This window comes from Taeniopygia guttata, chromosome 2 (genome assembly GCF_048771995.1).
Source record: "Taeniopygia guttata chromosome 2, bTaeGut7.mat, whole genome shotgun sequence".
Classification (NCBI taxonomy): Eukaryota; Metazoa; Chordata; class Aves; order Passeriformes; family Estrildidae; genus Taeniopygia; species Taeniopygia guttata.
This window is the reverse complement of record NC_133026.1, coordinates 95,834,510-95,852,017: the sequence shown is the minus strand read 5'-3', so window position 1 is coordinate 95,852,017 and position 17,508 is coordinate 95,834,510. Positions and strand designations below refer to the sequence as shown.

The 17,508-nt window shown below is 32.6% G+C and overlaps 1 protein-coding gene across 5 annotated transcripts in view; it reads right to left on the bottom strand.

The window, feature by feature from the left end:
- The window catches only part of RTTN (rotatin), a 79,877-nt gene that overhangs the window by 51,767 nt on the left and 10,602 nt on the right, over positions 1 to 17,508 (bottom strand). For all 5 annotated transcript variants that reach the window (XR_005979632.2, XM_030265925.4, XM_030265921.4 and 2 more), the window contains 12 exons: positions 17,067 to 17,248; positions 14,051 to 14,166; positions 12,203 to 12,373; positions 10,688 to 10,900; positions 9,348 to 9,460; positions 8,117 to 8,243; positions 6,995 to 7,120; positions 4,858 to 4,974; positions 2,917 to 3,056; positions 2,520 to 2,691; positions 1,502 to 1,601; positions 403 to 491 (listed from right to left, as the gene is read on the bottom strand). Coding sequence is in view for 4 of the 5 variants with exons in the window: in XM_030265925.4 (XP_030121785.4) it covers positions 403 to 491; positions 1,502 to 1,601; positions 2,520 to 2,691; positions 2,917 to 3,056; positions 4,858 to 4,974; positions 6,995 to 7,120; positions 8,117 to 8,243; positions 9,348 to 9,460; positions 10,688 to 10,900; positions 12,203 to 12,373; positions 14,051 to 14,166; positions 17,067 to 17,248 (1,666 nt within the window). In the remaining variant the exon portion in view is untranslated. The remainder of the gene's footprint in view (positions 1 to 402; positions 492 to 1,501; positions 1,602 to 2,519; positions 2,692 to 2,916; positions 3,057 to 4,857; positions 4,975 to 6,994; positions 7,121 to 8,116; positions 8,244 to 9,347; positions 9,461 to 10,687; positions 10,901 to 12,202; positions 12,374 to 14,050; positions 14,167 to 17,066; positions 17,249 to 17,508) is intronic.

Here is a 17,508-nt window from a genome sequence, read left to right as displayed (position 1 = left end):
ACATCATACAATTGCATCTCATTTTTAATTATAATTTGCTTCAGAATTTAAGTGTAGAGATATTATACATAACATTTTGCTTTTTTAATGGTCATTAAAATTGTTTTTGTACTCTAGTGAAAAATCTTTCAGGAAAGTTTTGGTACATTCCAGAACCTCACCATACACAATTCTCTGGCTATCTCTTGTCATAGGTAGGGAAACCAGTCTTCTCTCATTGAAAGAATCTTGGCATTATCAAAATTAGAACAAAATACATATTGCAGTTATAATTGTCAGTAAACACTTTTATTCAGTGCAGCATTAATGCAGAAAGATCTGTGTTGCAAGTGCAGAAAAAGGCAGACTCTACTACTGTCATGCTGTACAATGCTCACAGAAGAACCTCTAACGATACTTTACCTTGCCATCCACACGTACACACTCATTAAGGTAGGCCAATATCTTCTCTATCACACCTAACTTTTTCACAATGTCATGCATTTTGGTATCTGTAGGAAAAGCAAATACAGCAAGAATGACTGGTTATGCACAAATTTAATATTAAAATGCTTAATATTAATATTGCTTACTAAGATTACCAACTCTTGATGTCCACAAGAAGTTTCTACTATTGCAAATCAATCAACATTAATACACATCTCTAGCAAGGCAAGCCGTCTCAAAGTATTTTTATCTGACTACAGTAGCCTCTTGAACACTAGATTCTTAAATACACAACATAAATTCCCATGAGAATCTTATGTTGAAGAATTACAGTAATCCCAGTGCAACTCAATTTTAGTCAAACAAGGATGTCACTTCAAATATTTTAAAAGACTTTAATATGGAATTGAAAATGGTATTCACTTAATCATCATGAGACTATTTTCCACTGATATGACCTTTTAGAGTAGTTGGTTTAAGAATGTTAAACAAGATAAACAACAAAAATATAATTCAACTAATATATGAATTAGTTGGGTTGGTTTGTTTTTTAATAACTAAAAAATGATCCTTCATGTGAAATTTGTCCTGATAAAAATTGTCCTGCAACTTTTCCTTCACAATTTCATCCTACGCTTTGTTTCAATTTTGAAACACCTGAAAATTTTTGCAGTCATAAATACATGTATTTTATGAGACAAAGGAGATACACTTCCTCATTTTTGTGGTAATTTTTCTGTCACTATTTCTAATATTATCTAAAATTTCACCTTCCTATAGCAAAGAATTTATGTTCTCTCATTAGAATCCAAATTCCTTGAAGAAAACATTATTTAACTAGAGTCTGAGCATATAGCATAAAACCATCAAGGTTTCAAAATCTGCAGTTATGGACCAAGTGAAATAATGCTCCAAGATTGCTTATTTGCATTGTAATTCAATCACTTCTTCTTACCAAAATTCATAAAATAAAAATTACAAAGAGTACCTTTAGCACAAGCATACACACAGTTTAGCAAAACCTCAAGCTCACAAATGACCAGTACACGAATACAATTTTTCTGAAGAATTTTACCTTCTAAAATGACAACCAGCTGCTCAGCTGCAGACTTCCGTAAAACTAGGTCAACAGCATCAGAAGTCAAAATATCATACAGCTTTTCAACAGTTTCTGCCTAAAAGTAAAAAAGTATTAGATGTCTATCTAGTATGCTACCACGAAACAAGTTAACTAGACAAATTTCCTAACAGGAAGTACAAAAGAAAAATATCTGAATTCTTTATTAGAATGTATTTGATGAGATCTCACATACAGGTAAGAGGAATGGATTAAATTACAATCTTTTTGCAATAAATCTCTAATAACATCTGGGAAATATGAAAACCAAACAGTTTCTAGTTCATCATAGCTGCAGACTTCTAACAAATAATGGCTAATTTAGTAGGACTACAGAAATCTTAACACCATGCAGAAATTCTAGAACATACTTTTAAGTCTGTAAAGGGGACGGACTTTTAATTGGCAATAGAGTCAAGCATATAATCATTTGCTTATCATATTGTTAATCTGAAAGTATTGAGGGAAGGAAGAAAGGAGAATAGAAGGGAGAGGAGAAAACAGAAAGAAAGAGAGACATATTCTCCTGACTCATATACTCATGATTTGCTTTACATTTTGCAACAGCAGCAATAATAAGTGAACACAGACATAAGTATGCAATCTGTTTTAAAATATGAAATATTAAAAATTATTTGTGCCTGTTTTAGCAAAAATGGTTTTTGTGGGGAAAAATATAGAAAAAAAAATCTAGAAAATAATCAGACTCTATCCATGCAGAATGAAATTGTTATAACAGATCAGGCCTGTGTTCTCTGCAATCAAAACTTTTGTGCAGAGAAGAAAAAAAGGAATTATATTTTTTAGTGTTGCAAATGGTAGCATAAGAACTACTGTTTCAGTGCACACAGAAAGAATACATCAATAGATTTCTTTTATGAAGCAAGGCAATTTGTACAAATACTGCAACTTTCTGAAAGTGGAAACTCAGAGACTGGACAGGTAGAAGAGCAAAATTTAGACAGACTTTACTAACCTTAATTATTGAGTTCATTTTATCATCCAATTTTAGCTCCATAGCTCCCTCCATAATAAATAAGTTTGAAATGCTGGAAAGGACATTACTATCCAGGCATGGGCGTTTCAGGTTTGCCCCTTCTTCATTGAGAACATGGAATGCTAAATGTTTAGCTGCTACAGAACGAACCCTAAATGAACAAATACTTAAAATAAATATAAAAAGCCCTCATAATAGAAAATTTGAGCTGTATAGTTAGAAATTAATTTGTTTTAATGGTTAACATGAGATGGGAAGTACCAAATTCAGAATTGATTAATCAACCTTTCAAATCAAGACACAGCATAACATCTAAGAGAAGACATTGTTGTCATCAAGATGAGAAGATGTGCTGAAACGCTAGAGCGTTACTTACAGCTGCTTTTTTGAGAAGAGAAGGCGCAGAGCAGCCTGTAGCCTGGGAGGTGCCGGGAGAACACCCTCTCCTTTGTCAGAGGTTGTTTCACTCAAAGAGAGGATGCATTTACCTAAAGTATCTTTTGTGTCAGCATAACCCTAAGTGAAACAAACAACAAACAAAAATTTCCAGAATTACAAAAATCCACTTATTAACTTAGCAACTTAGACAAGGTAATTAATGCCATTTTAGCAGCCAAGGGAGGGTGCAGAATGAGCAACATAAAAAAAAAAAACTATGCAGTTACTTCTAAGAAAACATTCAAATTCTGCAGATTAATATTCCTCTGTGAAAAAAAATAAATGATCCTGTATATAAATTAAAGATTCCTTTACATGGTTCAGAGGTGCTTTGACCCAAAGCTTCACCTTTCAATCTGTTAACATGATTCTGCTCTGTAAGGATTGTTTCCATTTCAATAAACAAAATTTATTGAAATAGAAACATTTATTATTAATTCCCTACAATAAAATAATTTTAAAACATTAAATTCTACCTATTTTCAGATTTTCATCAAAGCATTTTCACACACAGACAAAAGGGAATCAGTTATGTCAATTAATGATATTGCAAACATTTTAAAAGTAGAGCAAAATACAATGCATTTTATATGCATCTAGTAAACACAGACCTCTGGTGCACCCTACTACTCTGATACCTATTGTACAAAGCCACTTTAGGCTACAGAATAGAGGGAAATTCTACTCACAAAAATTTCTCACATGTTTAGCCTACATCTTATATTAAATCCCCAACCATTTAATCTTGAATGTCTTGAATATGTAAGATATATATGCAAGTAATATAAAAAAGTTCAAATCACTGGTTGAGAAAGCTCTGAAATAACCCTTCTCCCATCTATTTCAAGTTCTTAGTGTATTTCTTCTACATATTTTTCTTTCTGAGCCATCTATTTCATGGCCCATCTTATTTGCAACTTCTCCCTATTTTTGCCTTGATTTTTGTGCAAGTTGCATACAGAGTAAAGTTATATAAGCTACTTTTTCAACTTATGTCAATTCTGAGGTGCAGACAATTAATGAACACACAACAGAGAAACAAGTTGGTATAATTATTGAGTGTGATATTTTTGGAGAAAATGAAGATAAAACATATACTTGAATTTATTAGCTACTCTTAGTTAATATAAGGCAAAAAACCAGATACCAGGTAAATGCAGCAAAATATCTAATCTGTAAGTCTATGGGCTGACCACAAGAAGGAAATTTCAAGTACTAGTAAAAGAACAGTAAAGAACCCAGATGGAGCTATTAGGCTGAAAATCCAACTGAGAAAGGCAAAAGGTGTATTTAGATTAAGCTGAGAGTAAAAATAATGAAAATTAAATTTGTACATTGCTGGAAACATGAAGACTAAGGCTTAAGGGATACTTCTTTAATATTGGAAACAAAACCACTGAAAACCAAGTATCTAAATATACTAAAAATATAGCTTAGGCTGATTGCTATTATTTGAGTGTGTATTTGATCATAAAACTATTACTACAGAGGAGCTACAGTTTTCAAATTTAAGACATGGGGACATTCCAGTAATTATTAACGTATTTTAAAAATAATGAATGCTTTAATTTGGACTTGCATTATCCACTCATATTTTCAAACCTTTTAAGCCCCAGTCAGTACTGGCTCATTTGTGCTACAACATTTCAAATTTCATGCACAAGCAATACCAGGCTACAATGTGTCTACAAATTCAATGTACTAGCAAACTTTAGTGATATTGGGACACTTATAAAACATTTCTCCATTTGACATCTGATAGAACAAATCTGTAGGTATGCTACTGTTTATCTATTTTCCATCTGCTACTCCTTTCTGTTATTTAACCTGATATACATGACTGCATACATCAAATTCATATTAAAGCACTTAGAAATACCTGTAAAACAGGAATAACAGGACAGAGGGCCTCAGTAAACTTGTTCCAAGTCAATACTTCCATCATTAACCGTCCTTGCAACAGATGTATCAGAATGGACTTGGCTGTAGAGTTCACCTGCTCAACAATAAAACAAAAACACTAATGAAGCTACCGATGTGTCTAAGTCAGCTTTTCAATGCTGTAATTGGAAATGTTATACAAAAACATCTCAAAGACAAAATATTGTTACTGCAGAAGGCTACAATTAAATTGTCAGTTCAACTACATATTAAGTTGTTAGAAAAGCCTCCAAGAGAAAACACACAAATAGTTCTGACTAAACAGCACAAAATAATTTTCTCCTTCAAACTCTACTTTGTCTTTTCTGAAATAAAATAAATCATTACTTCAAACTTCTGCAACTATTGGTCCCTCTATCCTGCACCTTGCCTTTCAGGGTCATTTTATTCCCAGTCTATGATATGCTTCTGAAGATACAGAAAGACAAGTGACTTAAAGCCTGTTATGCGGCTATTTCACTTTCCTGAGGCAAAGAGTCAAACTAATAGGGTTACCGAATATTTCAAGCTGTATAATTCATCTGAAGTTCTCTATCAAAACCAAAAAAGCTAGAGGACACAGCATTTACACTGCGTTAATGTATCCAGTATATCATCTACATTATATAAAATATTAGAGTATTTACAAGCTAAAATTATTAATGCAATGGGAACACAGGAAAAAAGCCCAGATTATCAGAATTAACCCTTCCTTATATAATGTGAAAACACCTACCTTCAGTAGCTAAAAGCCTGCATTTTATGCCAGAGCTAAAAATCCTCGCACTCCAGGCAACAAGGACAGCCTTTAATAATATCACTCTAGCCTATCTTTAGAGAAAGACTGGCTTTACAGAATCATATGGCAAATATCAAGCCTAACCTTGAAATCAAAGGTTCTTGTCATTTTTTTTCTCAATGTCACATGCCTAAAAGATTAAACTGATGCTTTATGAACACTTAAGCAGCAGTTATACAGCAGGAAGTAATATGAATTAAAAAATACTTGGATAAGAGGTTCATTATCTATTTTGTTAGAAATAGAATAAAAATGCACTATAAGGTAGAACACAAAATGCGACAAATTTGTAAATAGGCACTATCTCTGATTTTTTAAATTCAGAATCAATTGAAATCTATTTCTTTGGCTTGCCCAACCACTAACACAGAAAACTCTCAGTCTTTTTAATAACATATCCAGTGGAGTAGCCAAAACAATGCTTTCCTTGCAAATGATAAATTACATTCAAAGCATAAACATACAGCACAGTCTCAAAGTCTTTCTTTTTTCTCTTTAAAATGCTGACATCTAAAAAAAACCCTTTAAAATGGAACTGTGCAGAGTTCTGGATTTTTAAAAAAAATCTCATTCCAGTTGAGAAGCTAACAATATATAAATAATTTGTTAGTCAGTGTTCTTTCTGACTGTAGGGATGTTATACATCAGCTATAAAGGAGCTGTTATAAAGAACATAAGTAACTTTATTCTCGTCTCACAACTCCCTACTTAGCTCTATAAGTTAGTGGACATATGCCAAGCAGTCATGCATATTAATGAACCCAATGGAAATTCGGCCCTGTTCTATAACATTATAGAACACTTCTATAATACTCCGGTAACTATATTTAAACACAGATGTTTGCGGTGGTGAAATACAATTTTATAGCAAAGACTTGCAGATTTAAAGTGTCTTTTTGTTCCTTGGCAATTTCAGAGACTACCCCACTTTTATAAAACTTGAGACTTCAAAGTTCATGTTTATAATAAATGTGAAGCTCCATACATACTTTTTCATCATAGGCACATTTTACTAGGGCTAAATATTACAGGAAAAAAGTAAAAACACATATTTCATTTTTTACTGGTCTTCATTACAGTTACTAGCATCCTATGCGCTTAATATTAACTTGTCTCTGAATTTATTGTATAGAAAAGATCCTTCCATTTACTACAACCTTACTATTTGCATAGCTTTCCTGTATGCAAGAAACCATATTTGGTCAAAACTTCACGTAAGCATTAGACCGCTATGGAGAATATCAACACCTATTCTGCATGCACACCAACTTACAAACACAGCAAGTAAACACAGTACCTCATTCTTATCTTCCTGAAGGCCAAATGTACAGATTTCATACAACACTTTAGGGTGTAGAAGGAAATGTACTCCCTGGGAGATTGAGGGCACAGGCTTTGCAATATTATGAATACCTAGACAGGCCTTCAGTAAAAATAAAGTTGGTTAGTTTAAAAATTCCAAGTCGGTCTCCACTACCACATCTTGTTTTATAGACAGACTGAAGTTGTCATGGAGTAGAAGACTTTTTCCATGCACTTTGGAAGACTAGTTTTGAAAACTAAACACAACAGCCCTGAAGAAACACAATCTGTCTGGATCACTGATCGAAAACTCCTGTTACTACTAAGGATTAAGAAATAGAAAGTAATTTTAGTTTTATTTTGAATAATTGTGAAAATAAACTTGAAAACCTGTATATTAAATAAGACAGTGTTTGGCATTACATTAAAATAAGAAAAACCTAAAACACGTCGGTAAAAAGCTTGCAAAACTAGACAAGTGTCATTCAGTGGAGATAGGGGTTTTTTTCAGAGAGATTAGCTCCAGCATATTTATACATTAGTGGATTGTGTGACAAGTACACTAGGTGCAGATTATGTCCATTATAGAAACTATAAGTTTCAATCAAGTATTATATCAAAATACAAAAACTATTTTTATTTTGTGAGCCAATATTACTGAATACCTAAAATGACCCAATAAATATGACTTTGCCATCCCCAGCATAGAGTACAGCCATACTTTCAGGAAGTTCATACTCTTTATCCCTTGGGCTATCATTGCAAAAAACTAAGGCCATGACAAAATACCCATGTAAAAAAACCCAAGACACACACAACACAGCTCCAAAATAGGGAAAAAAACCTAAAGAAAACAAAACAACAAACATTAGGAGTATATAACAGGATTTACATGTTCTTTACATATCATTTTTAAGTGCAGCACCTGAAGTCTAACCTAACCAAGTAGATTTAATAACAAGAATGTAACAGCAAACTGCAAGCCAAGCCCTATGCTGATTCTTCAGCATATAACACAGTAAACAGAATTTGTATTAAAATGTCTCTAATGACAAAATCATACAACATGCATTATTGAGTCCAACACCAAGAGTGTTAAGTAAGCATTAATTCAAACCTTAACCACTTCCAAACAGCAGTGATAGGCTTCAGCCTTTATATTCAACAAAGGATGAGACAATAGATGGAGAAGCAACTTCTGACCCTCCACCTGAAGCAGTGAGTTGGCCTCGGCAGACTTCCAACTAAAAAAGAAAAATAGTTAATGAAACCAATGTATTTTACAGTACCTAAAGATGCCTACAAAAATTTTCTTGTTAAATTTCAGGATAATCTCTGAAAAATACTTCCTGTAATGATATACATTCTGGAAAACAATAAAAAGTTCAGAGATGACAACACATTTGCCAATATCATAGCATCAATCTTTGTATATTTTTATTCTTTTAAACAAGTAGGTAATCAAAGACCATTGTTTTTCAAAACTCTCTCATCAAAATTAAGAGCCTAACAAACACTGAAAATATAAAATTCTATTGAGCTTCAGTAGACATTTTTGATCATATATGTGATTATAAAAAACACCTGTACTTTTAGAAATTTTTCATTATAGAGGTTGAAGTCCATCTAATTATCATGAAGTGAATTGATATTAGGCAAAAAATTGAATTTCCTATTGCCTGAAACATCAACCACATGATGATAAATTCTAAAAGCATTAGAACATTGAAAAACATTTTTACTTTTCATAATTTAGAACATTTACTGGACAGCTCTTAAATGCAGTCTCCTTTGAAATAAATCCCTAAAGTCAAATTCTGAATCAGCATATAATTAAATTTTTGTTGTTCAAGAACTTCTCGAGGCACCATAACGTAACTTGTTCTCTAACTAGAGACATGGAAAAATCACAAAAGCAATAAAAATATGCTGCTTAATAAATGAGATGCCATTTTGTAATATAAAGCATCTACAATAAAGGAAGTCCTTTAGGATTTCTGAAAGTAAAATAAAAGTAAATTATACAAATATACTCAGGCCAAAGTATTTTCAAGAAATCTGAAAGACAAGTCAAAATGTCTAAGACTGCTTCCTTATAAATCACATACTTCACACATAAAATCATAAAAGCTTGTACACACTATAATTAACTTTTTAGCAACTGAAATTCAGTTTTAAAGAAATCCACCACAGAATGGCACAAATCAGTCTGTTCAGTGGCTAAAAGAAAATAATTGTTCCTACAGGGAATAAAGAAGTGAGCTCCTATTTGAGAAAACTTATCCACAAAAAAAAAAATAAAAAAATCACATTTTCTGAAGCAGAAGTTTAAATTTTAATATACTCACATATTTGAGCATATGTGAATGCATTCTTGAAGCAAGGGAAAGTGTAGGTGGAAGGGCAGACTACTCAAAGCCTGATCTGCCAATTCTAGTAATTCAGAAAGATTCTTGTCCCCCTGCGAAGTAAAATGAAGGAAACAAAATTAGTAAAATTAAAAGTATCCAATACTAATGCACAGTATTTCCAAATTTATCATAATTGAATACTAAGTAGGTTTTTGTTCACTCTTTCACAGAGAAGTTTATAATTAACTGATCCAATACATTTCAACAAAAAAAAAAATTAGAACCTGTTCTGGGGAGCTGAAAGCCCTTCAGCTGCTGAGTCCAAATAAACTTCTATTAAACCCAGTAGGAATAATGTATGTCTAATATTTCACAGCATTAATACTTTAACACTATTCATATCACTATTTTTTAATCAATATGCATTTTACGTGAGAGGAGTATAATAAAAGATATAACTATTAAACTTTTAACATATCACTATTAATAAACAAGTTAGATTTGTTTTTTAAATACATATGTCTTCATCATATTTGGTTACCAAATATATTAAACATGAGCCATTTAAATCTGATGGAGTTAATTTCATTGTAAAGAGCATTTTATGAGCAAAGTATTGCTTCTATTAACTTCAGAACCTGCCTAGACAAAGGATAGATTAACTCTGATTTAAGACAGCACTATATTCATATTCTGTATGTTTTACATTTATATTAGTATCAGTGGAATCAGTATTGTGCAAAATTGCTTATCCATTTGGATAGTGAGAAGAGTATGTCAGTACTGTGCTAGAATCTCTTAACTAATAAAGCAGTTGTCTTCATAACAAAATGAAACACAAACTTCAGCCAATGTAGTAGTTGTTTATAAAAGCAGCAAATGCCAAAGTACTTGGGATTTAAAATTTTCTGAAATATATATTTAACTCCTGAACAGCACACATACACCCACACTATATATTTTAATAGATATAAAATAGTGTATTATATGAATATATAAATATGTACTATATATAAAGATATATATTGATCTACATGTATATGTTTGTATAAATAAGCAGAGTATTTGCTGCTTCTTTCTTTACCCATAAGAGGTCCTGTGCCTATTTCCAATTTCCTACTGTTTATTTCTTTGTTTTTACCTCAGATAAGATTTTTTACCAACACCATGACTAATAGTATTGAAAACAAATATAAATTAACTACACCTTGCATCATACAGAATACTCATATTTGGGAATCTTCCTTTGCTATGTTAGACTTCAATTTTTAACAGAGAGAAAAAGTGAGGAAAGAAGTTTGCCTACAGGAAATAATTTATATAATAAATTTTCACACCTCCTTATGAACTTCAACCATAAAGTTACAAGTGCATTCAATTGAATATGCAGCTTCTGAAACTTGCTTATAAATACTGTAGTTCTCGGTACTCATCTGCTCCAGATAGGCTGCAATGGATTCATGTATGCTTGGGTATTCCAAGGAGAATGACATATCCAGTGAGAGAAGGAACAAAGCATTCAGCAAACTCTTTTGTGTAACTTTACTTGCCTTTGAAAAAGAAAGCAACTGTCAGAATAACAGCCTGAAAATACAGTAAAACCAACAACAGCACTTGCAGTCATTCAACAAATACAGTCATTATTGCTGCTACTTAAAATTTAGAGAAACATATTTCATTAAATGAGTTTTATATGAAGAATTATTATTTCTTCATTAAAAGTGATAGTTATTTAGATGTCACTCCTAATATCAGACCTGCAACCAGTCACAAAAGTTGTGTATGATCCAGGCATGGCACACTACCGGCCAGAGTGGTCAATTCACTGTCTGACCACGAGATGGCAGAGAACACACAAAGCACAATTATTTCCGTAGTTTAAAAAGCTGTCTACAATTCCACATGGTCATATTGCAAACTGAGGACTGAGATTTTTCTTGTTGTTTTGATGTTTTTTTAATTATTTTTCATTTCAAGTGTACATTCTTTCAACTTAAATTTTGACCTCAAATACAGCACCTTTGTTCCAACTGTTATACACAGAATGGAAACTTTGCATAAAAGACAAAAATTATGAAAAGTCATTAGATTGGTACACCTACACTTATTTTCAGGTACAAGACATTAATATTTCTGACAAAAAGCCTGTAACTGACAATCAATCTTCTAATCCGATTGACTAATGTCTAGGAAAATCTACCTTCCATTAAAAACTGATCCAAAAAATTAAAACCAGTTCAGGTTTACATATCTCACACTTTCCATCACACAAAAACTTCATCAGACCTTCCCAGCTGAAATAAACAAAAAAAATCCCCTCTAAACTCTAAAAAACAATTATAAAAAAAAATGTTAAAATCCCAACCCCAAGAGCTACAAGAGAATTTTAAAAGAGCACTGGAAGCAAACAACAATTAAAATCACTCCAATTTACAAATGTAGTTGATTATTACATTCCATCAGAATAAGAGTGATGGTTTTACATGTTATGTAAATCTACTCTTACTTGCATGCATACTAAAAACGAGCAGGGGGCAGCAGAGCCTTGCAAACCATACATCATATCAGAAAAAAGCACTACAGGAGGAAAAAGAACACTGAATTTCAAAAACTCATTTAAAAACTGTATTAAAAAAAGCTTTTTCTTTAAGATTTGTAATCTGAAGAATACACTGGTAACTGAAGAATGGACAAAGTTGCCATCTGTGATCATACATCACCAGTGCAAATCAAATTAATTTCTCTGCCCAAAGAGCTGTTTTCTCAGTGTTCACCCCTGAGGAAGGCATCTCTTACTGCCCTCTTAAAATGCAAAACCAAGAGACAACCACTCATAATTAGTGTTGACATACCTTTTCTACAGGGAGAAGTACTTGGAGCAATCTAACAGTGAAGAGTGAAATGCTAATAAATGTCATTCTGTGATGCACCAGCATCACCTTGGGCTGTTCTGCACTTATATTGCTTTTGTGATATAATATAGTTTCTCCAAGCAAACTCAAGACCAGAAGCAATTTGTCTTTCTGAAAACAAAATCAAAAATACAATAATTAGAAAAAAATGAAACATCACTATATATATACAGTGTTTACACAGCACCTGCAGTATCATTAGCACAATTACACCACATAAGCTAAAATTGCATAAATGCTGCCAAATAAATAGCAATGTGTTTGTCACCTATGCACTAGTCCTAGACCTCAGTCTACTTTCACCATCAGTTCTGAATACTTTGCTCAATAACTACCCATTCCTGGCTGCTCCTTCCCCTTTCCTCCCCCACTTTTCTCTCTCCCTCCACCATCTTAATTTCTGCTCACTACAATTTTGAACTTCTGAAATTTTATCTGTTTTTAAGTTCAGTCTTAATAAGGAAATAGTAAGTCCTGATTTGAACCCACTAATAAATATTTACCTTAAAATCAAAAAACATAAAAAAATAAAATGTTCCCAAACAAGTTCACAGTAACTTTGAAAATATCAAAGAGTTTTTTATCCCTATTGATTCTCAAAGGAAAGAGCAAAACTTTTTTCTTTCTCTACCCTATTAAAAAAAAAAATCAATATAACTGCATACCATTACCCACCTTATTTGCAGCGGTTTGTTTATTAGTAGCATGGAAACAAACATTATCCTACTAATAATAATCAGTATGGTATACACATGATATATTCTACTGTAGTACAACAGATTTATAAGCAATGAAAGATTCAGATCATAAAGCAACTAGATGAAGAGATATTACGCTTCTGAGATTAGGTGCTCTGCAAGGAATTTTCAGTACTGATGTGATGTTGATCAATTATAGATTTTCACAGATTGGCAGATTAAATTCAAAGAAAAACTTCTCATTCACTAATACTTCCTATAAACATTAATATTTATAAAACAGAGAATAGGAAAGCCTAAAGCAATAATTAATATTGTAGCTGTTATTGTTTCATATTCAGTGGTACTTTCACAAATTCCAACTCAAATCAAATGCATCTAAGAGTACATTTAATTCAAGTCTTGAGACAAGTTTCACTCTGCAACTCTGATATGTTTGTTACAGGTCTGAGCCATGCCAGCTTATGGTTCAGCTTTCACTTGTCTTCAAAAGAGCATGTCATAATAATTTCATCTGTTTTTCACTAATTTCATCATTCATGTACACAACTTTCAACTGTGCTCAGCAATTTAAAATATTTAGTCAACAGCACCTTAATGCTTTGAATCTCTGCTGGGCAAAAAAGGCCCCTCCTTTCTTTCCCAGCTAAGCAACATTGTTAGGATATCTGAAATTTGTGCAGGGATCTATAGTCCCTGTGTAGGAAATGGATAGCATGTATCTTAAAATTGCAGTCCTGGATATGAACAGTTATTTCCCTAATTTTAAATAGATAGTTTATAAAGAGTAAAGAAAGGAAAAGTTGTTATGTACATAAAATTGGTGTCCAACATTTGTAGTCAGTGCTTTTCCCTCAGCTTCCCCTCCCTACATATGTTTCTCTCAGTGGCTGCTTATTTTCTTGAGGTAAAACTCCAAGTAATCCCTGGTAAAAGAACTTATATTTTAAAAAGTGCCATCTAGTAATAAACTACTTAAAATTTTCAAACACACAGCTCAGCAGAAGCTTAGATATACGAATCGCCGCACAAAATGTCAGAAGCTTATCAAAGGAAACAAATATTGCTATCAAAACCTGACAAATCTTACCAATTCCAATGCAAAAAGGCTGTCATCTTCCCAAACATTTTCAGAAATAGCATCACCAATAAGAGACATGTCTTCAACAAGCAATTCAAGAACTTCCATTGTCATTCTCCTACTGCCTACAAATGAGAGGATAAATTCAAATACAGACAAAATACTATGTTTCGATATTCAGAAGACACCACTGTAAACAAGAGATTATACCTCACTTGAAATTCTGGTATTTTAATTTTCCTATATGCTTCTACAAAACTAATGCTAACTGTCCTCAACCACTAGTAGTTCTGCATCAGAGAAGACAGCAACCAGCCAAAGTCACAACAGATTAAAACAATTGTATACTTAGAAAAAATCTGAATTTCCTTAGAACCTATCACAAAACTATTTAAGAAAATAATCATGAACTTTACTACAGTTGTAAATCTGATAACTGAACTTTTTTAAAGTTCATAATAAAGTTACTAATTTCCCTCATTCCGACAGCAGTGTTAAAAATCTTCTGTGCATATTACTTACTCCCACTGATCTGCATTTTTGGTATAGGAGTGCCTTTCTTCACAGATTATTTTGTTTGAGATCTTTTAAAAGACAAAGAGATGAATACCCACTAAAGCTACTTGCACAATTCTCTGTAACAGTTTCTTCTTTGCTTGTAGGCTCAGATTTATTAATTTTAATTTCTTCTTCTGAGCATATCTTAATAACAAGGCTAATCTGGTCCATTAATAACTTTTATCCTCTGTACAATTTTAAGCTTGAATATGTGGCCACAAAGAAACTTGGCCTGAGCTTAGAAATCTGCAGCCTACATTTACTACAAATATAAACCTCCTCCTAATGTCCCCAGATAATGAGAAAACAGAAGAGTTAGAAGGTTGTACGAAGAACAAGGCAGAATATCTGGAGCCAGACCAAACATTTTCAACCTCACACAAGTGAAGATGCCAAAACTGTCTGACGTCTTAAGGAACCATACGGTGACAGTTTCCCTTAAATAATCAATGTAGTGCAAATGTTGGCTTAGTTACTTGTTGATGGTATGTTTCTATTTAAAATCATAAATGGATTTCACACAACACCACTGAATTTTCAATGTATCTTTTAAGCAATATTAAAATTCTGCATCCTTCAAAATCCTCAAAACAAAATCTGATTAAAAAAGATAAAGCTCTACTTAATTTGTTTGTTATAACTAAACATTAATTTCTTTGTGGATTTTTCTATCTATTGTAAATGTTACACACTGCAGAAGCCTTGTTGATACTTGAGTAAAAAAATTATCTCTGTATGTGACTAGATATGTACTTAAAATGACCACAGCTTCTGCAATTTGTAGCTTCAGCGATCTGCTTTGGGTGAGAAATTACAGGCACAAGGCCTTTTTGAAAGCTTGGTTTTACTTATCTCACAGAAGTTCTGTTTTCCATTGATTTTAGGTAAATTTAATGTAATAAATCTCTCCTTTTAACAAAAAAAAGAAGCAAAAATAAACCACAAAACAACCCCCACAAAACCAAAACAAGCCCACACTACTACCGATTTCTGCAATGACTTTGCTCACAAGGCAGGTCAGCACAAAGGAAGAAAAATTCCAATGAACATTTCTACAAGGAACAGAGTTTAAGCTTAACTAAAATACACATCATATTGCAAAATAAAAGGCAGCAAATTTTAAAATAAGCTTCCTGGTTTTTCCTTTACCCAATATTAAACATCTAGATTTTAATCATATAAATTAAAACTATACCATATAAACTGATAATAATGTTCATAAAAATGCCTGTTAATTTTACTTAAGATAACAACCCAAAATATAACCACATGAGAAACTGTGTGTTACTGTCTCACAATATCACACTGTCTCACAGGGTGCCTTCAGATCACAGGCTTTCAGATCAACAGGAACAGGATAAAAATATTTGTTTCCTTACAATCTGTGGCTCATTACAGCACAGCGAAAGAAAGAAGAAATATCACCAAGGAGAGCTTAACAAGTGTAAAAAACCTAAGGGGAAGATAAACAAAGACAGGTCCACCTTTCCAGAAAGTAAAACTATTTTAATTCTGTGATAAGATTGAAAGAAAGAGCCTTGAAATGTAGAAAAATTGGCTTTTAACTCTGCAGATTTGCAGTGACAGGCGCCAGAAATGGAAAAGATAGAAAATACATTTTCTGCAGTTTTACATTATAAATAAAAGATGCTAGAAGCCATGAATACACTTGTGACTAATTAATATTTAAATACCACTATTATGAAAGGGAAAAACAAAACTTTAATTCATTTTAGTTGGTTTATAACAAAACAAAAAGAATTGAATCATTTTCATACACATTTCACAGAAATTTTATAAGTTGAAGCCTCTAACTTCTACTATCCCAGTCATAGATAGATACACATTTCCATATTTGAAACCCTGACCACATTTATCAATACCTGTTTCGAATTAAATTACATTTTACAGCTAACTACCATTTTAGACAACCTCGGAGCAAAAATATTGTCCTGCAAAAGGGCTTTGCAGTTTAGAACCTCTATAAATTAAAATTTGCAATTACACTATCATTACTTATGTTTCTTAAACCATTTGTTACTGTATTTGCAAGAATAAAAACGAGCCTTTCACCAGAATTTTTGTTTATTATTTCTTGAACAGGAGGGAAAACTCTATGCTTAAACTGATCCTTTGAAGAACGCCTTTGGTTAAGGGAGGTTATTTTTCCATCATCCTGAATGACATTGTATCTTGACACACCATTTTTACACCATACACTGACTTCTTGCCACTGTCAGTAAAAAACACTTAAACTTCTGCAGCAACTCTGGAAATCAGTCAAAAGTTTCAAGCTTTGTGACCTGAACAAAGTCCCCTAGAAAAGATCTTTTGCACCTAGCTATAGTACATCAGTAGCCATCTGTGCCTTATTTATTTGAGGTAGTCACCTCATTGACCAACTTCTTAAGAGTATCTTGTATGGGAAAGATATGCAAGTTAAATACTTAACTCAAAACTTTCTCACCTGTTCTTAGAAGAGGTATTGCATTTTCCAGGATGGAAACACAGAACTGAGGAAGGCTAAGCTGCTTCATCTGTAATTCCAAAGTGTCCTCATTTTCAATATCTGGTAGGTCAATATGTCCTACGTCAAATGGGGAATGCAGAGAGATTCTGGAGTTTACATTTGCTTGAGTACTGTTTCCACTTAAAACAAAAAGTAAACAAAAATTTTAAAAAAAGAAACATAATTAACTCTTGCAAAGAGAAAACATGTTATGTACAGACGTTAAAAACAGCATTGAGTATTTTCACGACTCCTGCCTCCTTCCTCCCATCCCAAACTTTCTCTGCTATCTACCAGTGTTGCAAAAAGAGGGAGATTTTGTTTCTTTTTTTTTTTTTTTTTTTGACGTCAGAACAGGTAGCATCACAAATGAATGCCTAATGTTTTGGCAATCATCTTC